This window comes from Harpia harpyja, chromosome W (assembly GCF_026419915.1).
Source record: "Harpia harpyja isolate bHarHar1 chromosome W, bHarHar1 primary haplotype, whole genome shotgun sequence".
Taxonomy (NCBI): Eukaryota; Metazoa; Chordata; class Aves; order Accipitriformes; family Accipitridae; genus Harpia; species Harpia harpyja.
In genome coordinates, this window is record NC_068968.1 from 15,195,886 (window position 1) to 15,219,866 (window position 23,981).

At 37.4% G+C, this 23,981-nt stretch overlaps 2 protein-coding genes across 6 annotated transcripts; one reads left to right on the forward strand and one right to left on the reverse strand.

Annotated features, from left to right (window-relative positions):
• Positions 1-113: 113 nt before the first annotated feature.
• Positions 114-3,104, reverse strand: LOC128136063 (uncharacterized). Its single transcript, XM_052775148.1, has 2 exons — positions 2,479-3,104; positions 114-633 (listed from the first exon to the last, which is right to left on the reverse strand). Exons 1-2 carry the CDS (start codon positions 3,102-3,104, stop codon positions 555-557), a joined length of 705 nt encoding a protein of 234 aa, XP_052631108.1. The 3' UTR covers positions 114-554.
• LOC128136126 (3-hydroxy-3-methylglutaryl-coenzyme A reductase-like) lies at positions 2,772-23,897 on the forward strand. 5 transcript variants are annotated; one of them, XM_052775279.1, is made up of 21 exons: positions 2,801-2,893; positions 7,073-7,206; positions 7,679-7,874; positions 8,279-8,390; positions 8,982-9,069; positions 9,164-9,248; positions 10,662-10,767; positions 11,902-12,008; positions 12,441-12,557; positions 13,041-13,192; positions 14,054-14,298; positions 14,439-14,611; positions 15,189-15,383; positions 15,982-16,140; positions 16,289-16,446; positions 17,545-17,650; positions 18,634-18,804; positions 20,876-21,016; positions 21,118-21,276; positions 21,574-21,728; positions 21,884-23,897. In XM_052775279.1, exons 3-21 carry the CDS (start codon positions 7,710-7,712, stop codon positions 21,936-21,938), a joined length of 2,649 nt encoding a protein of 882 aa, XP_052631239.1. In that variant the 5' UTR covers positions 2,801-2,893; positions 7,073-7,206; positions 7,679-7,709; the 3' UTR covers positions 21,939-23,897. The 5 variants fall into 5 exon arrangements, with proteins under 5 accessions (XP_052631235.1, XP_052631239.1, XP_052631238.1 ...); XM_052775278.1 differs by having other exon boundaries at positions 2,854-2,919; positions 7,067-7,206; XM_052775277.1 differs by lacking the exon at positions 2,801-2,893 and adding an exon at positions 3,123-5,166 and having other exon boundaries at positions 7,067-7,206.
• Positions 23,898-23,981: the final 84 nt, after the last annotated feature.

A 23,981-nucleotide genomic window follows, 5' to 3' on the forward strand; every position in this document is an offset into this window, starting at 1 on the left:
GGCTCCCCGGCCGCCCAGCGCTGTTTTGCCTATTTACCGCTTGCTTAATAAATTACTTCTAATTATTCACCACAGTCGGCTCCTGGACCTTTGTCCAAACTTATGACACTATGATAATCAGTTGCAATCATTTTTATGTATATGTATACTAATCTGATTAATATGTAATTAGTTATTCTATATAACCTGTTAGTGCTGAAGCTGTGGCATGCACACTAGGTGGAATTATCCCCCGTGCATCCAGCGCTGCAATAAAGAATGCCTGCTTTCTAAAACTCCAAAACGAGTCTTGGAGAGTTTCTTCGACCGGCTTTTCGGTATCAGTACGAGCAGCACAGAGGAACACCGCGTTACCATCTCCTCCTACGGAGCTCCTCTTCCTCCACATCACTCTCTGTCACAGAGCCCTCCACGACGGTCTCGTTGCTGTCGCTATCGCTCTCCCTGCCACCCCGCTCCCCCATGGCGGCGGCGCCGCTACCGCCTCGCTCCGCTGTACTCTCCCGGGTGCTGTCGGCGGACGCCCCTCCTCTCAGCGTGCCGCGCGGCTCTCCTCAGCGGAGGCGGTGGCAGCCATCTTGTGGAGGCCTGTGCCCAGCAGCGCCTCGCTCCCCCTTGAGTGGCACCTGCCAGCTGGGGCGGGGGTTAGGGAGAGGCAGAGTGGGAGAGGAGAGCTCGTCTGCAACAAGTGTTGCCTCTCAGATACAGGTAAGATTGGAGTGGCTGCCCGGTAGAAGTTAAAGGCAGCTCTCCCTTTGGTACCATTGGGATGAGTCTCCCTCAGCATGACTGGCATTAGCCTGCTTGGGGTGGTGACACCATCCCCATACCTTCAGTAGGAGTTCCTGTCTCTTCGCTAGCATTGGGCTCCTGGTTTTGGCTCTGTTGCACACATCGTTTAGCAGGGCCATGAAGCACTGAACATACTCATACTGACCTGCATGTCATCTAAAATTACTCCCTTTTCCTTATTTGTGTATTTCTATGGCCACATTTAAGCAGCTAACTTCATCTGTTGTCCTGAGCACAATGATTGGCTTGTGTTCAAGAGTAGGAATGTGTTTGAGATAATCAAATTATTAGTTGCCAATATTTTCACAGTATTTGCAACAGCACTCTTGTATGTAACCCTGTGATCATCTGTTACTAATGGCGACATTTTCCTTGGACAGACCATTCTTCCTCAGCTTTGCCTTCCATCTCTGCAGCAGTGGGGACAATGCTGCTTCCATAGCCTCTGTCAGTGTGAAACTGGGCTGTGCGCAGGCCACAGGGAGAGCTACAGATATGAAAATTTTTGATGGCAAAAAGCATTATGCCATATACTTGCACAGACTGCAAATTCCAAATCATCATAATGACTCCTGCTCCCAGTGAACTTGATAAAATTAGCATTTTTATTACTTGCCAAATTATATTCCATCACAGAAGATTAAAAAAGAAAAGCACTGCTACAGAAAAAGTGTGGAAAGCAGAGCAAGATACTAAAGGTCATCTTCAATTATGTATCAATTATACATAATTGTTGCAACTGTGTACAAATTGCTATTTTGCTTTGACTTAGTCATATCCATATGCAATTATAGCAATTGCTGTGCATATTATCAAATTACTTCAGAAGTCTTGTTGGTAATATTTTACTCTTTTCAGGTAATAAAGGTGAGATACTCAAGAAAACATAAGTGTTAAGAAGCTAGCAGGGAAGATGAATACACATTAGTTATCAGGATTTATATGCATCCTGTTGAAGATGAGAATGAAAAGTTATTTACATGCTAAATGACTGAGGTGGCTTGAATGATTTCATCACTGACAACAACTACTTTGGGTGGAGTTCTTAGGAAACCTTTTTCATCAGCGTATCCTTTTTTGAGAATCACTTTAACACTTCACAGCACAGTACCATGTGGAGCTACTTGAAATATTTCTAAATGAAATGGCACATGCAAGAAGCAGTTTTGGAAAAGCTGGAGTGTAAATCATCTGCAGCAAAATCCTTGCAGATTATATTTTGTTTGTATTTAAACATGTTAGCCTGGAATTGCTCTGACCTGGCAAGCACAAAATGGCCACACAAAACTGGAACAATGTATTGCAATCAAAAATAGTATGTCACACCTGAGTCAGTGGGCAATGCCTGTCCAAAGAGACTAAGGAGCCCCCTGTGTGTGCTTCATGAGCAAAGAATTTTTGACCATGCATAGCCACATCACAGAAAGTATTTCCTCTTTTGCTGAAAGCCACAAATATAAGTATATTGCTTTTTTTTTTTGAATGTCAGGGGGCACCACTGCTTTCCATAAGCAAGAGAGCTGTGAATTATCACAGTATTAACGCCGTAGTAAAGCGCATCCGAGCAGTACCACAGGCATACAGCATGGGTTAGTATCAGTGTGAGCCATATATGCACCACGACAGTAAGAGTTTACAAGCGGCGAGCCGCCCGCTTTCTTTGCCCGGAAGGACATGGTCACTAACCTGCCAACAGGAGATGCAGAGCAAGGCTCCCGTGAGCAGCAAGAGGGAGTGAACACCGGGTGTGCAACTCGAGACAGCCGGCCTGTCGGTTGATCAGTATATGTAAATAAGCCGCATCCTGCTGCCCAATCAGGAAATAAGAAGAGGGGAGTGCGGTGGCCCATTGGTGGGTAGTTTATGGCGAGATGGCGTGTTCCTTGCTCCAGATCGAGTTTCGAGCTGTACGGCGTTCGCCGGGTGGTTGCCCCGGCGACGCAGTGAGTGACGCGGCGCGGGCTGGATGTGCCGGGCCCTCGCCATTGGCTGCGCGATCGGGCGATGGCGGCGGCTGGCGTGTCGTGCCCCGGGTGTCCTTGCTCAGAGACGAGTGGCAGCCTTAGTCCGCAGCGCGGCGGGAAGGAGGAAGGTGTAGCCTGTGTGCGGCGGTGCAGCGCCAGGGTGGTGAGCGGGGACCGGTGGGAAAGGGGAGGGCATGAGGGCCGTGTTTGGGTCAGGCGCGGTGGGACAGCCTGCCGTTTCGACACAGGTCCTCCGTGGCCGGGGGATGGGCTGTGGCTCTGAGCCCCGAGCGGCTCCTCGGAGATCGGCTGGATAACGGTGGCGCGGGGGGGGAGCACTGTCGCCATCGCTGCCCCCAGGGAGCGGCGGTGACGACCTCGCGTCCCCGCCCGCATTACTTGCCGCCCTGGGTGGTGGGCGGGGAAGGTCAGAGCCGCTGTCCTGGTGCCTTCTTGATGTCGGAGGGCGCGGCCCCGCGGGGTGGGTCGCGGAGCTGAGGAAGGCTGTCTGCGGCACCTGCCATCCGCAGCGCCCCTGGGCAGGCTGCCGTTGCGCGGGCCTCGCCAGCTCTCCGCCCGGCAACGCGCGGGGGCTCTGCGGCTGTAGGGAGAAATTCAGCCTCCCCTCCGGCCCCTGTGCCGGTTTCTAGCGGGCTGCGGATGGCCCTGATCCGCGGGTGGCCTAGCCTAGGTCACACTGGAGGGCTATGCCCCCAGCCTTTCGCAAGGGGTTTGAGGGGCTACAGTGATAGGCATGCGTGAGTGCGGTTTCCATTTTTAAAAACAAAAAACCGCTACCTGACAGTTTGACACGGTCTGCGTGGTGTCATATACTTTTCAGGTGAGCTCCGCATGGGTTTTCGCTCAGCTATTTTTGCCACTCGATTCCTTTATAATACTGTAGATATTGCTGAGTCAGCCAACAAGAGATGGGAAATTTGTGCTGATCTAATAGATGGTGTTGTAGAGGATTGCTCTGAGGTTAGTGAGAGTTGTGTGACAAATCTTAGGTATTTAAGCAAAATAGTCATACAGTTAAGAAGCAGATTAAAACGCTCTAAAGCATTACATACAACCAGTCTAGTTTGCTTTTTATACTCCGGTTAAGTTTTTGAAGGGGTTGCAGTTGGTGTTTTTTGTTTGTATTTTGATTTGATTCCCAGAATGGATTGCTTTATGTAATAGTTTCCTGGAAATTTTTGATTGAAAACAAAGGGAAGCAGGAAATGGATAGGATTTATAAAGCATCCCTTTTGAACCACCATTTTGAAATTTAACAAAATTATATTAATGATAAACTTCAGCTTTACATTTAAAGTTGTGTCTTGCTATTTTCAAGCTATAAGTCAGTGTGGCTATAAAAATATTTTAAAGAGAATTAGGAATATGAGCTGATAATATGCATTGAATTTTTTTTTACAGCACTCAGTAGTACAGAATCAGTGCATGAAATCTTCATCAGTGTTTTCTAGAAATGCCAATTGCATAGCAAAAAAAATAAAAGATGCACTTCAGGCAGGTTAAATAAACATGAAGGCTTTAAAGAACCCTTTTAGATTAGGAGTTACTGCTACTCAGTTAACCCCATGATCAGCAGAGGCATCCTGTATTTCATAGCAGCAGTTAATTATAAAACATTGGCTAATAATAGATATTATGGAGAGTTATTTTCATAATCAAATTAATGCATTTTTCCCTAACTGATTTTTGTGAACACTTACTAGTTTTGCTTAGAAATGTGAGAAGTAATATCTGAAGAAAGATTTTGGAATCTTTCTAGATCTAATAACAGTTTGTTAATTGCCTAGATAATAATTCCAACTGTCAGAATTTAGGAGTTATATTACTAATTTTAGGACTGGTAGGACCCTGTATAGTCATGTAGTAAGTACTAATTCTGATTTTCCTGAAACAGTGTAGTATTCAAAAGTATTAGTATTTTCATAGGATATTTCTATGCCTTTTCTATTTTTTGCTTTGTTTCAAAATCTTTGGCACTAAGATATTCCTCTGGCTATGTCTTATTTTAGTTTTCCTAATTAAAAGATACCTTCTATGCTTCTGAGGAAAAACCATAATACCACTTTGGAATGGTTTTGCAAGAACATAAATTTACAAAACAGCATGTAGATTATATTACACAGGGAAAAACTAAGGATAATGTTGACTTTAAAAGGAGGTTTTTGTTGTTTTGTTGTGTGTTTGTTGTTGGGGTTTTTTTGTTTGTTTGTTTTTTTAAAAAGCCTTCTGTCAGGAAAGGAAAGAATTTATTCATAAGGAAGGCAGTCCTCTCAATGATTTTCCCCAGTTGGTTCCATCAGCCATGAAAATCCTGCCACACCTTCACCGTGGAAGGATAAAGAAAAATATATTGGTGCTATTGATGCTCATATGATCGAGATTGGCATTGGTAGGTGTTGGGGAGGGGGGAATTTAAAGAGAGAGAGAGAGAAGAGGGGTTCGGATCGCTTAAAGAATCACCTCCAATTGTAATAGAACAATGATTTAATAGAAATTTGTATAAAAGTGTGACTTCACAGAATTCAATGGCAAGGTTCATTCTATTACTTAGTACATGGATGAAATGCACACAGGAAAATTAAATTAGAATCAATCTAAACTTATGTATATAGGGACTGAAAAACGTAATAGGGTAAAAGGGAATGTGGGAAAGGGTAAGGGAGACCCTCCCGTTGAGTCATGAGGTTCAGAGAAGACCCCCTTGCTTTCTAAACTCCTGTCAGTGTAGATGTGGCTGGATTGACTCCTAGTCCCAGACTCGGTCAACGGTTTATATCTAAAGGGATTATGAGTATAATAGCAGCCTAAAATTCATTCACAGTTGAACAAAAATCACGACAGTAATTTAAGTATAAATTTGAAAGTATTAACTTATATCTTGTAATATACTTGCTATAATGTACTTATAGACTATTCAGGTTAGTACATGCACATGCATGAAGACACTAAGAGAAATACATATAAGAGAATAAAAGAGAGTAAAAGAGAGAGAAAAAGAGGTATACCTGTTAAAAATTCCCCTCGAGGTCAGTGAAAATATTCACGTCGAATGCTTCGGCATTTGTCTCAATGGGCGAAGGGTTGAGCCTCAAGGAGCAGAGAGAATCAGCCCAGGTTGTGTTGGCTTTCGGCGACAGACCTCCAATTTTCACAAACAGGAAAGTTTGCGAGCTCTGAGAGGCATCCCACTCAGAGGGAGATGCTGGTCACAGCCTGCTGCGGTCCAGGAGAGCTCAAAGGGCCTCACTTAGTACCACTGTTTATAGGTTCAGGAGATGATTGACTTTCATCATTAACAAATTTCTAGAATCCCAGCTGCGCTGGAAAATCCGAGACTGTTGGAGAATAACTCAAAACATAGATATGGGATGCTCCAAGATGGTCAGGGGAGGATTGTAATGTCTCAAGGTTGTTATGAGAGAGAACTGGCTGCAGGTTATGAGAACTGTCTATCTCTACTCCCGCCCCCCTGCCTTCGCCGGGCAGCAGGAGTCCTTGAGATGCACAGCATATCTCCCTGTCTTAGCTGTGTAAGAGTTCCTGGCACAGTCAAGGGTCGCTTAACTGCCCAACTCATTACACTTATGCTAAGGCCTAGCGAGCCTTCCCGAGTTCATAAATCAGCCTGGAGAGGGGGAAGAAATGCACCACCACAGTAGGAAACCAAGATGATTCTGGTATCTTCAGTAACACTAAGCAGATAGATTTGCCCTGTCTATTATTTTCTCCATTGAATGACAGCTTCATTTATGATGTCCAAGGAAAAGAAGTAATACTAGAAAGACTGTCTTCCCAGAAGCCTGATTGTTACTTTTAAGGCACTTTGAAGTGACAGTGTGTAGAGCCCTCAATCCTCTATGGAAATCTCCACAGTGCTAGGTTTGTACATGTAAATACTGAACTATAGAATGTCTCTATAAGTCAGACTACTATTTAAGCATCTTTTGCTTAAAGTTGTTCATTTTGTGCAATGAGAAAAGCAAAGTCCCAGTACTAATGTATTTAAGAGACTGTTTTATGGCATTTTGTTTCTATCTATGTTTCTATGTTTCATGAGTAAACATCCTTGATGAACTCATCTAAAGGTACAACACAGCAAATAGACTAGGATGCAGTTTTTGTACAGAATATCCATGGTTTTGGTTATATGAGAGAGGTGTGAGAGTTTCTGTTGAATGTTACCTACTTAAATCAAAGGGGATGATGAAATGCATCAGTAACCTGGGAATTAGTTATGGGTACAAGAGAACTGTCACAGAATACTGTATATGAGGATTCATGTGTTTCAGATGAAGAAAGAACTGTTTTAAATGTGATTAACTTGAGTTGCTGAAGAATATTGAGCAGAAAGTAGAGAAGACACAATCAGAGGAAGATAACATTGCAATTCCTGCTGTTGAAGTTGAGCATTACCAACAACGGTTTGTTGGTAATTTATATAGTTAAAATAAAGTTAATCAATATTTTTGATAGGAAGAATGAGTAGAAAGAAGTAACAGAATTTAGTGAGTGCTTGCATAGAGAGGTGGTAAAACCAAGTTGGAGTCGAAGTGGTATTATCAAAATTGTGTGACAGGAAGATACTAAGAGATGTCATGAAAGTGGTAGAGTCTTGTTAGTAAGACTTTTCGAAGAAACAAAGGAGATGTGTATTAAAAAAAAGGATTGAGAAGGCAGGAGCAGATCATATTGTATTTCAGAAGATTAGAAATGAATGTGGTTTACATGGAAAGTTGAAAGGTGAAGATGAGTTTCCATACTCATCTGTTACTTAACTGTTTTTGGTTTGTTTGGTTTTCTTGGTTTTTTTTTTTCCTGAGTTGACTTGCAGAAATTTATATAGCTCTATCCTTTTTCCCTGAATCTCATACTTGTTTATATGAAATATTCTTTTGTTGCAGGTTTGCTAAGTATATAAAAACAGTCTTGAAAATGTTGTCCAGACTCTTTCGAATGCATGGCCTTTTTGTAGCCTCTCATCCATGGGAAGTCATTGTGGGAACAGTAACTCTCACCATCTGTATGATGTCCATGAAGATGTTCACTGGGAATGATAAGATATGTGGCTGGAATTATGAGTGCCCCAAACTTGAAGAAGTAAGGATTTAAATTCATGTTATAGTACTTACTGTTAATCTGTAGATGAAGGGTTTTCTGTAGAATAAGATCAGGCTGTGATATATTAGGAGAAAAGTAGCTATACAGAAACTTCTTTATTGCCGCCTTTTCCCATGCTGGATATTAAAGCTGGATGCAAGCAGTGATGCACCTACAGAAGGTTTTCATTAAGCCTAACTTTCAGTGGCATGATATCTAGTGAGCAAGCATTTGATATTCATATTGTTTGCAATATTTTAATCTTTTTAAGACAGACTAGCAGTGATACTTATTCCAAAGCTTCATTTTTAGTGCAGCTTCACAATGGATTTTTTTTGTTACTGAAACTTAACAAGTTACTACTTAATGTAAAAGCTAACTAAATAACTTTGTATTTCAAACAGGATGTTCTAAGCAGTGACATCATCATCCTGACAATCACACGCTGTATAGCAATCCTTTATATATATTTCCAGTTTCAGAACCTAAGGCAGCTTGGGTCAAAATACATTTTAGGTACTGTATCTGATTTTTGTTTTTAATTATTATTTGCTGTATGCATTTTAATTATTTTTTTACAATATAAATTGGTAATAAATATAAGAGTTTTAATACTTATGTACAGAACAGGGTTATTTTAATTCTTTGCTAGATAGCAGGATAAATGTTCTGCATAGATCAAAGTGCAATTCTTTTTTTAAGAGAGATTGTGTAGGATTATATAAACATTGTAAATGTGATTACTGAAATAATTGTTTATTGTGTGAAACTCTAAAAATATAGAGCTGTTTAAGCCAATTTTCAGTTTTGCTGATAAGTGAGAAGATTTGTGGCTTTTATTTCTCACAGTCTTACTTTGAATGCAGTACAAATTTTAGATTTAAATATCTGTATAAAAATAGCATCCTCATCAGTTTGTATCTCAACTGCTGTTTATGTACTTTGACACTGAGAGATGAGAATTACCATTTGTTTGCTTCAGAACTGATCTAAAGACATAGTGTTTCTTTCTTCCTTTTTTCTTTTTTTTCCCTTTCTCTCCCAATATATATAAAAAAGAATTTTAAGAATTTTCCAGTTGTTTTTTTGTTTGTTTTTTTTTTAAAGGTATTGCTGGCCTCTTCACAATCTTCTCAAGTTTTGTTTTTAGTACAGTGGTAATTCACTTCTTGGATAAAGAATTGACAGGTTTAAAGTAAGTAATGAATTGTTATTTTGGATTTCTTGCTTGAATTTTTTTTCCTGTACAATAAACCTTGAATTTTACTCTTAACATGCTTTTCTTTCAGTGAAGCTTTACCATTCTTCCTGCTTCTGATTGATCTTTCAAGAGCAAGTGCATTAGCCAAATTTGCGCTCAGTTCCAACTCACAGGTCAGGGGTTTTTTTGTTTGTTTTTTTTGTTTGTTTGAGCTTTTGAATTTAATATTCAAAGACGAATAATCCAGGTGGAGAGGCATACAGGTGAATACTGTATTGGCAATATATAAAAAGGATCAGATTTAATCCATATTCTATATTCTGTATTGTCTTTTATTCAGATCAGTGTTCAAGTGAATAACACCACTGTAAAAATAGTGTGCATAATCATGTGAGCCAAGTTAATTGTATGTATGAGTACTTTATAGGTTCAGAACTTTAAATGGCAATGCTTATAGCTCTGTTAAGGAGGCTAGAGTTCCTAGACCTGTCTTCCATTTATTGATAGAAAAAAGTTAATTTGTAGGGCTCAGGAGCAGTACATAAATAGACATTTAATGTTATAATGCCAATACAGAAAAAAGCATGTTTTCTAGACAAAAATCTTAGCAGAACAAACATGGCATATGTATAGATAGATACATATTCATGCTCTAATGCAATTAATACAGCACAACATGAAGGATTCATAGTATATCTTGCCCATCATACATTGGAATGGTAATTTCCTAATATTCTAAGTTCTGAAATAAAAGTATTTTTAGTGAAATTAATTTATACCTACAAAATACCATACATGGTAATTGAGCATAATAATTGTGACAAATATACAATATAACATACAGTAATATACTATAACGTATTGTATATATGAGTATATTGTACATTCTCTATATATGCAATATTATAGTGTGTTGTATATTATTATATAATAATTATGAGTACAGAAATTTTTATTCATTTTCAGGAAAGTATTTCACAAATAGGTTTTCACCACAGCTTCTCTCCCCTTCCCCTCAATCCAACAACAACAACAAAACAGCAGCAGACCACTGTAGTTTTCCATGCCTGGCTTCTGGAGGAAATCCCTTTCTCCCCAGGGGAAAGTTTTAGTGTCTTTTATGTGCTTTTTTCTGATAGCTGAGTCTAGAGAGTTAAATAATTTAAAAAAAAAAAAAAGTTAGGATACAGATATGTGGTTGCAAGAACTTCTGAGATGCCATGACATAAGTGGTTTCTATTTTATGTCTTAAAGTGTAGAAGTCCTGTTCTTCTGAATGTACTTTAATTAAAGTCTGTGCCCATCAGTGTTGTAGGAGCTTAGAATACTGATGAGCCAAAGGTGGAGACTTTCAAAATTAAATAATCTTGTTGTGTAAATAAAGACTGTCAAAGTATAATAGCTTATGGGAAATGAAGCAATTAAAGAATGTGTTCTCTCATAATAGTTCATTTTCAACATCTGTTTTATAAGGCCTTATCACCATAATACTACTCAATTTACTAATCATGTACTAATCATGTTATGTGCACTCCCTTACTTTGATTTTTGTCTTTATGCTAATGTACAGAAATTTTTATTTTTAGGATGAAGTAAGAGAAAATATTTCACGTGGAATGGCAATTTTAGGCCCTACGTTTACACTGGATGCAGTTGTGGAGTGTCTTGTGATTGGTGTTGGTACTATGTCAGGTGAGACCTTGTATCATTCCCATCATTCCTGTTAACATCTTAAAGCAGCTGCTAAAATTTTCTCTTGGGCATTCTTAAAAATGAATGATGCTTTCAGTACACGCACACCTATTTCATATTCTTGCAAAAACTAGTGTTTCTAAAAATTACTCCAGGTGAAGGAAAGTTATTCTAGTTCAATTAAAAATAATCAATCTTACTGTGTTCCCCCCCCCCAATCTTTTGATCTTCATCAGTTCTGTGTGCAGTAGCAGTTGTCTTTCCTTAAAAAGAGAACAGTTAAATGTAATAAGCAAAGGATTTTCATGTGCAAATAACTTTATTTCAAATAACAAATTTCTTTGTAAAATAAATTGCAGTTCCATAGTAAGTACTAAAGTAGGTTTTTTTGTTTGTTTGTCTGTTTGGTTTTGTGTGCGTTTTGGGTTTTTGTTTGTTTTTTTGAACTATCTTGTATGCCTTAAAGGCATCTTTCAAAGCATTTGCTTTTTAAATTCTTTCGGACCTTTGGGGGGGGGAGGGAAATGTGTGTTAATAAGCTGTTTTCCTGTTTACATCTAGGGGAAAAAAACCCAACTCATTTTGGTGTAGCATGTAGTTGATTTTTTAATTTTTTTTTAATGATTTATACTGTTAGCTCTTTCATCTTTATTAAGGGGATTCTGTAATGCATGCGCAACATGGCATATTGACTCTTTCTGGATACCAGACTTGTGAAAGAGTAGGTGGGGTATATACTGTTTTATTCCTGGACACTTAATTGGCCATCTTTCACAAGGGATTTCAATACATAACGTTGGCTAATTGTTCTTTGCTTAGATAAGGGAGGAGTTTCAAGCTTTCATTGGGAAGCTTTAAAATCTTGGTAAACTGTAATTATTTTCATATTTATTTAGATTTACACTTTAAAAATTTTCTGTATACCATACCATAAATACATATTGTACTTGGAATAAGCTAATACAAAATGACTAGGGCTTAACATGCTTGTTTTTCATTAATCTAGACAGTTCCCTCTATAGTCTGCAGTGTCAGTTTAATGGCTTCTTTCTTACTTCTGCAACACTTCAAGTATATAGAAAGCCTGATGCATATTCGAATGTTCAAAACTTTTTTTTTTTTCTTTTTATGTAGGTGTACGACAGCTGGAAATTATGTGCTGCTTTGGCTGTATGTCTGTTCTTGCCAACTACTTTGTCTTTATGACCTTCTTTCCAGCTTGTGTGTCCTTGGTATTAGAGGTAAGACCAACTTCAAGACAACATCAAGCTTAGTATTCAGACCCTGTGCTTCTTGTAGGCTATGCATTTCTTCACTGAGGTATACACCAGCATGTTTGGTTTCCTTTCAAGGTGAACAGAGGGAATGCACAGAAAGAGTTATGGTGGCTCAACTGATGGACAGTAACTTGTTAATGCCACTGTAAATGAGTCACACTCAATAGTATGAGTTCTGATCTAAAGCAGAGTAAACAAATTCTATTTTAAATTAATGGCTGTCCAGGGTTTTTCACTATTTAATGCCTAACATAGGCTAAACAGTAGACTGTAGGCTAACTCTTTTGTTTGGTAATTTCTTAATTATCAAATAAAAATACAGTGTTGAAGCTCACTTGTTGGTTCTTCTAATACATACTAAATAGGACCTATTTTTTAATTTTGTTATTTTTGCAGCTTTCGAGAGAGAGTCGTGAAGGGCGTCCTATATGGCAGCTTAGCCATTTTGCTCGTGTTCTGGAAGAAGAAGAAAATAAACCAAATCCTGTAACACAGAGGGTCAAAATGATTATGGTTTGTGGCTTTTTTTCACCTGTAGTTATGCAATCAGTAAGATGTCCTGGTGCAATGAATAAAGCTTTTGTTTTCTATAGACTTATGTTCTGCATCTCATTAGTCTAGTTTACCATGGTAATTTTTAATAACGTCCCCTGTATCTACATCTAAAGTCTTCCAGCATATGCCATTTCTGTGCAAAACACTCATGGCTTTTTCATGTGTACTAATTCTTTCCCTCTTACCCCTACAGTGCCCTCAGCTTCCTCTGCTTATTACTTGAGCCAAGAGGAAGGATGTGGTGGGACAGGTTCAAAGCTATGAGTGTTATGATAGGCCAAAAATGGTGTTGATGAAAGGTGTGGAAAATCAGCCTTTAGCTTTAGACTTTTGAGGCATGGGAAACAAAACAAACAAAAAACCCCCAAAAGTTTAATCTTAGTAGGTTAGATACCTAGTTACAGTTGAAAAATTAATATTTGTTTTGTGTTTTTAATACAGTCGCTGGGTTTGGTTCTTGTTCATGCCCACAGTCGCTGGATAGTGGAACCAGCTGCTCAAAACAGTACTGTAGAAAATGCAGTGGGATTGGATGAGAATGCACCGAAGAGAATTGAACCTAATGTTTCATTATGGCAGTTCTACCTTTCTCGGTAGGCGACTTCACAGAAGAGAAGTGTATTTCCTCGATTAGGGTCTATTCTCCAGTGCTGCCAAGCTATGGTCCTAGGGTACAACACTTGTAAACTTGCAGATCTGACCACTGTAGGATTTCTGGGAACCAGAGATGTTATTTCATAAGAAATATTTCAATATTATGCTGTTTGTTCAATCTCCTTGAAGTAATAAGAACATGATCAGGAGCCAGCTGTCCTGTATGCATCATAACACTATCTTTTCCCACTAGCACTGACATCTTTCAGAGCACACTGGAAAATAAATTTTCTGACTGCACTAGAGTAATTATTTATGCAGAGCTTCTGACCATTCACATACAAGTGCAAAAGCCATGTCATTATTGCTTTTCCTTCAGCTCAACTGAAGTTAGTCGCAGCTGTGGTTCCATGTTATTTCTGAAAACTCAGAACTGTCTCTTAAGTTTTCCCCCCCCTCCTAGCAGTTCAACTTGCATCATAATAGTCATTATTGGTAGAAGATGATAATTGAAACTTTCTACTTTATCGTTGGGAGATAGGTGTTAAATCAATTTGATGGAGCTGTTAAATAGTGAATATTTTCCAGTCATTTCTCTTACTGGGACTGCTTTTTAACTAAGATTTAGAAAATAGTTAATGAAATCTAAAAATTCTTAATACGAAGAATGATTTCTCTACCCTACCCTAACCTAGCATACTTGAATGTCCTGCTAGAAACGTCTTTTGACAGGAATTTCAGTAACTGTATAAATGATGATCAAACTATTACCCCTTCTAAAGCAAAGGGATGTCAGAATGTTGTTATAAACAAACAAATTGTATATACCATGTATTTACTTCTTGATTTGTCTTTTTTAGAATGGCCAGTATGGATATTGAACAAGTAATCACTCTTGGATTAGCCCTTCTCCTTGCTGTGAAATATATTTTCTTTGAGCAAGCAGAGACTGAATCCACACTCTCACTGAAGAATCCCATAACATCTCCAGTGATGGTCCAGAAAAAGGTCCCTGAGAACTGTTGCAGGAAGCAATCTAGACTTCTGAAAAACAATCAGATATCTAACACATTAGAAGAAGCTTTAGTTCCCAAAGATGGAAATGGTAATTTTTGGCATTTTAAAGTCTGAACCTATTCCTGAATATTTGGAACAAATAGTGAAATCTGTGTTAGCATGTTGTATTTGGAATCAAAATTTAAGTTTTTTTGTAAAACAAAGTTAATTTTAATTGTCTTTATGCAGTTGAAGTCATAAAACCTGTATTAGCAGAGTCATCAACCAAGGCTACATTTGTAGTTGGCAGTTGCAACCCTGTGGAAACTTCTTCATTTCTTAATAGAAAAGAAGAAGAATTTGAGTTACCTAAAGAACCACGTTCTATTGCGGAATGTGTTTGTATACTTGGAGATGCAGAGGTATGGAAAAATAACTTTTTTTTTTAACCTCTACTGCAACATCTGATTTAAAAATTCTTACAGTTCATTTTCCAGCTTTTAAATGATCCTATTGACCATAATGTCATTCTTCAGAGAATTATATGGCTTTAATAACTTGGGGGTGGAAGACCAAAACAAGGGGGGAAACAAAACAACACCCTTTCATAAGTCACTTCTGCTCCAGACAGTTTCTGTTGCATTTTTTTTTCAATACAGATGAGAAAAACAGATAGGTGTATGTTTTTGAAGTTGTAAAGAAATAATTTTTTATTATGAGTCTCCCTCTATCCCCAAGATTGGGGGGGGAGCAGCTTCATCATTCATGACATACCAAGTAACTGAAGCTTCATCATGTACGCATATAAGTTGGTGTCTGAGTAAAAATTTTTTTATCATATCTTGTCCTACTATAAAATCTGACATTGGCAGTTGGTTCCTTTAGATGTTCTCTCATACTGTCTAAAGTAAAGTTGTTACCCTTTTTCATTTGGAAACATTTAAAAGAGTTTTCACCAAGAGAATCTATACTTTCTCTCCCCACCCTTTACATTTCTAGAAGGGAGCAAAATTCCTTACTGATGCTGAAGTCATCAGCTTAGTTAATGCTAAGCATATTCCTGCATACAAACTGGAAACCGTGATGGAAACTCAGGAGCGAGGTGTGTCCATTCGCAGACAGATGTTATCTAAGAAACTCCCTAAACCTTCATCTTTGCAATATCTTCCTTATAGGAATTACAATTATTCTTTGGTAAGTAAAAGGCATACAAGCAAAACTCACTGTAAAACCATTTTCAAAAATCTATGAAGTATCTGCTCGAAGTGATGTATATGAATTAACAATGAGCTTGGTCAAAACTGATGGGGGGGGAAGTAAACATAAGGCACTACCTTTTATTGATTTTGATGTTTTTAAACCTAGGGAGGTAGGTAAGTTTTGTAGCTTACCCAAAAAATATTTCCTACCAAGGTATGCAGTTGCCTTATCTCCTAAATGCAGAATTCTACTCGTACTGAGCCTCAGTTCATCTGAATGAAAATAGTACCTTGAGCTCAAGTTAAAATGGAAGTTTATTTAAAAATAATTTAACAGTATTAAATTAATTTTATTTAATAGTGTTTAAGACTTAATAAGATTGAATAGGTCTGTCAAATACTAGACTTTAACACTATTAGCTGTTGATAGCTGTAGCTGTAACTTTTTGAGGTGGCAATTGGTTGCTTTATGGGTAGGGTTGTGGGGTTTTTGCTAAGATAGCTTGTTGTAGTCATGTGCATAGTATGTAGCATGCTGCACTGTATCACTGTACATGTAACCTTAATGATAACTTTTCTATTATTTTTGTAAGGTTATGGGAGCTTGCTGTGAAAACGTGATTGGATATATGCCTATTCCTGTAGGCGTAGCAGGACCACTATTTTTGGATAACAGAGAGTTTCACATTCCAATGGCAACAACAGAAGGATGTCTTGTAGCAAGCACAAACAGAGGATGTAGAGCAATATGTGTAAGTATTGTTTGACTAGCTTGAAAAAATTTCTATATTATAAAACATATTCGGGGGTGATACAAGGTGTGGGGTTTTTTTTACTTCCTAAAAACTAAAATTTACTTTCAGTAATCTTACTTTGTTTCCCTTCTGCTTTGATTTTTAGCTTGGTGGAGGAGCAAGTAGCTGCATTCTGGCAGATGGGATGACTCGAGGACCTGTTGTAAGGCTGCCCACTGCTTGCCAGGCTGCAGAAGTGAAAGTTTGGCTTGAAAACCCTGAAGGCTTTAAAATAATGAAGGAAGCTTTTGACAGCACAAGTAGGTTAGTACAATGGCTATTCCAGCCTTATTTCCTGATATAAGACTTCTATGGATGGTAGAAAGCTCCTAATTGTATTTCTGTGTACTGTAGTACAGGAAATTACATACTCATTTGAACTATCCCATGTAGTGTGAATCTAAGAAAACAAAAGTCACTCTGGCTATATACCAAGGCTAGTAATAAATATTTTCCGATGATAAGTGGTAAACAACTAGATCATAGCAACAAATACATTTGCATTGTATAATACTTAATACATAATTTTGTCTAAGCATTTAAAAAAAACATAAAAGCTTATTTGGATTTTTAGTAGTAGTAGTTATGCAAAAAGTAATTATTTAAAATTATTAATATCATCTGAAAAGCTAGATTCCAAACTTTGAATTAATTTGTGAGGTTCCAGAGAATACAGGATAAACTAATGCTGGAACTGAAATGCTTAAAAAATGTAAAACAGTATTAAGAGTAAGTTTATTTCAAGCCCTAGAGTTTCTTCTAAGACTTATGATTACCTGCTTTCTTTAGGAAGATTTGGAAAGATATTTCCTTATCGGTTATGTTTCTTACCAATCTTACAAGTGTCACCCAAGGACATATGTATATTTTGGCGACAATCAACTCGTGCTGCTGTTTAAATGCAGTGTTTCCTGGTTTTTGTTTGACTCTTACTCTGTATGAATAAAGCTTTGACTTGTGGAGCTTGCACTGTTGTTGAAGATAGCATGGGTTTTGCCTTGCTGTAAAACTGACATAAGAATTTCTAAAGGCCTCATTTTTAGTTTATACCTGGTAGTCAGATGTTTTAAGGAATACAACGGAGTTAAATTTATGTTAACACTTCAGGATATTTTATTTCATGAAGTCCAGGGATAGAAAACATAAAAAGTCAGTGAACACTTAAAGTGAACATTTTAAAGTATTTACTTGAGACAACTATGTGCATGGTAGCTGTGACTGTTTTTTCCTGCACTGAGGGAGGAGTACAGATAGCACAGTGTAGTTAACAGTGCTATCTGCAATGATTTACTGTCATTTTGCCACTTAAAACTAATTTAATCTTTTTCCTTAAGGATTGTAAGTAATTAAATTTTCTTGCAGGTTTGCCCGCCTACAAAAACTTACCATCAATTTGGCTGGTCGTAACCTTTATATCCGTTTTCAGTCTGGAACAGGGGATGCAATGGGAATGAATATGATTTCAAAAGTAAGGTCCAGTCCCCTTAAGTCTAATAAATGTGTATTTCTTTTAAAAATAAATAAATTGTATCCTACCAATCTGTGACTACCTAGCATGTGAAGGCAGAAAGACAAGACATAGTGCTGTTTGCAGTACTATAAAATAATAAAAGTGTTTGATCTTGTCAAGTGTAAACAAGAATAGGATGAGAACAATGAAAGAAAAAAGGTTAAAGTAACTTTGTATTTTTTTTTTATTGTTTTAAACAAAGTATTCTTGATAATATGGAAGTTAAGCTGTTTGCTCTGTTGCTTTGGGCCAAAGATTTTTATCCAGCAGTAATTAATCTGTTACTGTGTTTATTACTCCTTGTAAATAAGGGATTAGAAATCTAGTGAGTGGCAGCAGGGGGGTGTTCTCTAGTTTTGTTTGTTTGATTGTTTTTGGTTTTTATGCAAACGTGGAAGAACCTGAGACATGGCCCATAGATTGGGGTGTGCCTTGTGCTGTTTGAGATAAACTTTAATACTGATTGCCTATTCTATATACAATTTATCAGAACCATTATGTAAATGGGTCTGGCCATAGACAGGTACTAAATATAGTGGACCTTTTGTCTGACTTCCTAGCGTAGAGAAGCTCTTTCCACTATGTCCAAAGTGAATTCATTTCATGCCTGTAGTGTCTGCCTTGGTTCATGTTGTATCTTCAGTATGGTAAGCATATGCCTGTTCACCTAGAATGTATCCAGAGAGTCCATATGTACTGGGAAGAACCAATTATTCCCCATATAATTCCCAAAATGTTTAGAAAAAGGAGAGTGATAGATTTTTTTTTTTTTTAATTTTTTTCCTCTCCTGTTTCAGGTTCCTTCCTGAAATCATGTTCTTTTCAGCTGTAACTGATGATCTGATTAGACTTAATCTAATCTTGCTGTTCCACTGTCCTTGAGTAGCTTGTTTTACAACCATAATGATATACTAGCCCTATATCTGTTTCTCTTTTAACAGGGTACTGAAAAAGCACTGGCAAGGTTGAATGATGAGTTTCCTGATCTCCAGGTTATTGCTATTAGTGGTAACTATTGTACAGACAAAAAACCTGCTGCTATAAATTGGATAGAAGGAAGAGGGAAGTCTGTTGTCTGTGAAGCAGTCATTCCAGCCAAGGTTGTTAGAGAAGTACGTGTCTGCTTTATTTTATTTAATTTGTTTATAAAAATGCATGCATTTTACAAAACTGATACATATTTTACATCACAAATATTAACCGTAAGGATGATCCCTACGTGTGTTTTTAGACTACTGCTGTAGGATAAGTCATTTTTCTTGAGAACCTCTTACAGTAGACATTTTTTTCCTTTCACTGTCTCTTCTAAGGTAATGTGCTATTTATTTAATGATGGATATCTAGTTGAAGGAATTAGGATTTTCACTTTTTACCTTTGAAAAAATTGTGCCACAGTTTGATAGATTTTTTTTTTATTATTATTATTACTTATTTTTTTTTTACACATGGAGTTTTGCCTGACATTGTACCCAGTCATTTTGATCATTTCACTCATTTATTGTCTCTTGCACAAACCTGGCATTCTCTTCAAAGTTTATATGCCCCCCTACTACAATGAAAACAGATAATCAGGTGCTTCACTTAATTCCAAAGCTGCCTTAGCTTCTTGCATGATGAAGGGTAACCTTTATAACCAGTGCCAGTCCTAGCCCCTGGGAACTTGTTCTACATCATAAGAGCTATCTTAGATTCTCTTCCACCTGAGCTCAGAAGATTGGCTATATGAGTTAGACCAAATCCATTGCCTGTTACCTGGTTGCCAGCACTGGCCATAACAGACAATATCTAGGGAGGAGTTTACTACACCATACTCAGAATAGACTTCCACCAACATGTTCAAGATGATTGTGTGAATTGGTGCTTTAGTATTTGATGGATTTTTTTTATCCCCCCCCCCCCCAATTTGTCCAGTCCCTTCTGTGAAACTTATATAAACTTTTAGTACTAATATACTGAGCAGAATTCCACAGTGCAGCTACACCTTGTGTGAAGAACTACCTCCTTTTTGTTGTTGATATCATTTGATGATGCCCTAGTTTGTACTGGAAGAAATACTTAAGACTTTTATCTTCTTTCTACCACTCAAGGTTTTATAGCTCTAACAAAGCTCTTCCACCTTCTCAGCTATTCTAATTTTCAGACTAAAAAGTACTAGTTTCTCTGAGGAATGAGTAAAAAGACTATCTCAGCATGTCTTTGAACGTCATTATCTCTGGATCTTTGTCAATTCTAAAATTTCTAAAATTCTGGGTACAGAGGTGGACACAGTATTCAAAGTGTATGTGTGCAGGCTGGATTTTTCAAATTGTTTGCGTTTTTACTGCTGATTCAGTGGCAATATCTATTATAACCCCAAGATTTCATTCCAGAGTAATAATGGGGAGCCCATCCTTTGGTAATTGGTATTGATAGTTTTTAAGTAAATTTGGGATGTTCTTTCCCACCTCCCAACTATGTACATTGCTAAACTTACTTACATTGAACTCTAATATATTAAACTTTATATTTTTGTAAGTATTGTAGACTTTGCACAGATCTCTGTCATCAGTCGCTATTCCTACTACACTGGAATATCTTAAATTTTGTTCACAGCACTATCATCTTGTTTGTTCTCTGATAATTTTTTTATACTAAATTCAGTGTAAATCTCTTATCTGAAGGTTTCAAAATACAGTCAATATAGTATAAATATGTCACGATATTACTGTGCACAATGTTTATTTAGCAGTGTAGCACAGTGTTGTTTGTGTTTAAACTCTTCAGTTTAGCTCTGTATTCTTATGCAGAGCAAAATTGGGGAGGGTTTACTGTCTGGAGCAACTTGGGAGGAAAGTCGCTATCATGTCAAGGTGAATTAATGAGATATTTCTGCCAATTTGGTTTTGTTTGTTTCATACTGAAGATAAATGAGAATTTGAAACAGAGAAGGTAGCTGATGAATTTTTCTTAAAGGCATGTGCAAGTCCAAACCCTTTGCACTGACTTTTCCATGGTTACTTGGACGATGCAGTCTGCATTTGAAAGGGCTCCTTTTGAACAAAAATAAAAGTAGATATCTAGGACAATGATTGAGTCAAATTCCATATGGAAGCAAACAAGGGGCGGGGGCTTATTAAACATGAAATGAGGTATTTCTACTCTTGCCTAAAGAATGGTGTAGTAAAAATGTATCACTCTGCCTAGGTATTGAAGACAAATACAGAAGATATAGTTGAAGTCAATATACACAAAAATTTGGTGGGTTCTGCGATGGCTGGTAGCATAGGTGGCTACAATGCACATGCAGCAAACATTGTGACAGCTATCTACATTGCCTGTGGTCAGGTAGGTTTGTTTTACACCAACTCAGCTTTTCTTAAATTCAGTAATTCTTAACTAAACACTTAGTTGAGTTTTTTGTTTTGTTTCTTCTTCCTGATCTAAAGGATGCTGCACAGAACGTGGGCAGCTCTAATTGTATCACTTTGATGGAGCGAACTGGTTTCACCAATGAAGACCTGTACATCAGCTGCACAATGCCTTCTATAGAAATAGGAACTGTTGGCGGAGGCACCAACTTGCTTCCACAGCAGGCCTGTTTGCAGGTATAAAAGCAGAAAGTTTAAAGCAATTTAGCTTCCTAAATCAAAGCTCGCTTTCATGTTGTGTATGTTGTGTCTGAGTAATGTGGGAATGGGGCTTCTTGAAACTTGGTGGATTTGACATGAAAATTTTAGAATTACCTAATTGTTTTCATATATCTAGTTTTTAAAGCTCAAGTTCTTTAATATTAAAGAGACTTAAAGCTAGTTGATTGGATATAATTTGGAAAGACTTACTTTAAAATTTAGCATAAATTTACTTAGATTTCATAGCATAATATTGCATATTTTTCTCTTCAGATGTTAGGGGTTCAAGGTGCAAGCCAAGATAACCCTGGTGAAAATGCCCGTCAGCTTGCTAAAATTGTATGTGCTACAGTGATGGCAGGGGAATTATCACTAATGGCAGCTCTTGCAGCTGGGCATCTAGTCAAAAGCCACATGATTCACAACAGGTAAGAAATGGAAGAATTCATATCTTTCTCTGCAGTTCTGCCCTTCTTCCAAGTACACAAGATTCAATAATAATTACATGAATAATTATAACATATAATAGCAGTGTATCATTTTAACTATCTAATGTAGTTATCTTTCTTACTGTTTTTCTTAGGTCAAAAATAAATCTACAAGATCTTCAAGGAACCTGCACTAAGAAGGCAGCTTGAATACTAAAGCAGCTTTGAAATGAAGAATTGTTCTAGCAACTGACTAGGTGCATGGGGGGGGGGGGGAAGAATCTGTGAAGTTTAGAATGAAAATCACCTTCAATGGAGAGATCAATGGACTTGTGTGAGACTACTTATGTCTTTGACCTTCTTCAGTGGTTAGAGATGACTTCATGAAAGAAGTCCTGTCAGATGTCTTGAACATGGCTTTGGAATTCTTACTCTTGCGCATCATTTTCTGAAGGGTCAATCTTATGTTTTTACAGGTTGAGATTATTTTGACTAGTAAGCTCCTGGTAACTACCAAGGTAAAAAGTGATGTAACGTACTTCGTATGTTTAAAAAAAAAAAAAAAAAAAAGGTTGGTCTAAACTTGGCTTGAATGCATTGGTCCTTGCCATCTTTATTTTTCTGGTTAGCCAAGTATGTTTTTTAAAGTGATGGCAAGCCTAATCACTTTCCATGAACTCCCAATTTTAATTTTGTTTGCATGTAAAACTTAGGTCTTAGGCTTTGAGACAATTTTATTGAATTGTATTAGTTTTATAGAAGCCTCTATCTATATATAGTACTTAAATTGCTGCTGCTTCAGCTAAGTAGCATTCAATGTTTTAACTCCACAATTTAGGTTATTCCTTCATGGAAAACTTGTGACCTACAAAGTGCTGAACTGTTAAATAACATCTGTACTGAAGCAGGGAAAAACGGTGTCTTCAACTGTTTTGTCATTTTGTTCAGGTAGAAATAATAGATTTTTGAAACTAGTAACTCCAAAAACAATTACAGGTCAGAGAGCTTAGTAATTTAAACAAATGAAGTTTCTCAAAATTGTTTGAATGCACTCCTATCAAAAAAAACAGGAATCAAGAACAGATGTTTACACTTCTATTAAAAGAAGTCTCTTAAGGTACAGTGTATTTGTATATTCCTAATTTTTTTTTTAACTGTTTGACACTTATTCCCCAGGAATAGGTGTGTATCCACTGCTTAAGCTGAGATAAAATGAAGCCAGAAACTCACACTGTTCTTTAAAAGGAATTAAAACATAAAAAAACTAGTGTTAAAGTTTCTTTTTTAGCGGGGGCGTATTTATGTTAAGAAGAAATCTTATCCTTTTTTCAATGAAAAGTACTAATTAAGGGAATTCAGTGAAATGACATGTTAATGCAACAAGCAGTTTTTGTATTAAAATACTGTACTTGGACCAGGGAAGCAATCTCAGGTGTTCTTAATGTAATACAGAAAACCCAGGTTTATTCTGGTTTGATTCATCTTTGGGAAGATTGCTAAATGCATCCCCCTGCCCAGATAATCACAGGAAGAAAATTGTTAATTTGCTTGATGATGTTTTTTTGTTGTTGTTGCTGCTGCTGTTGTGGTTTGGGAAGGGGGGGAATCAGTGGATTGGACTGGGTTTCTTACAGGAATGCAGCAGCATTCATAAAGGGGTGACTAGCAGAGGTGCTCTTCTAATGTACAAATTTGATATAAATCATGATGGGTTGTTTTGTAGTACATCAACACACTAATATCATTGTAATGTGCTCATAAAGCTAATGTGCAAGCATGAAGATGTACTACATGCTGGATATGTTATGATAGCACGTAAATACCATTAATGTTTATCTTCCTGCAGTATTGTTGCTTATAGCTACCATTTTATTTAAGGAAAGTTGGAACTACTTTGTTTCTATGTTCATTCAGTGATCTTACTTACAGTAACACTGTACTAGCAATAAATGGTGGTTCAGTGTTCATTCTGGTGATTTTAACTGACATTGTGTCTTGCAGAATTAACATTTTGTATTATTACTAAATTGTGTACATTTTGGTACAAAACTACTTTTTCAGCTTCAGTAAAACAATGGGAAACATATTGGCTTAATTGTGATATTTTAAGCTTACTTCATGGCTTAGTGAAATATCTTAATATAAAATAAGAGGGTTAAGGAAAATATGACTAGCATACAGTACTAAATGCCGTGGGAATATGATACCAGAAGCTCTCACCTTGTTTGCAGAAGCCTGTACACATTTATCCTC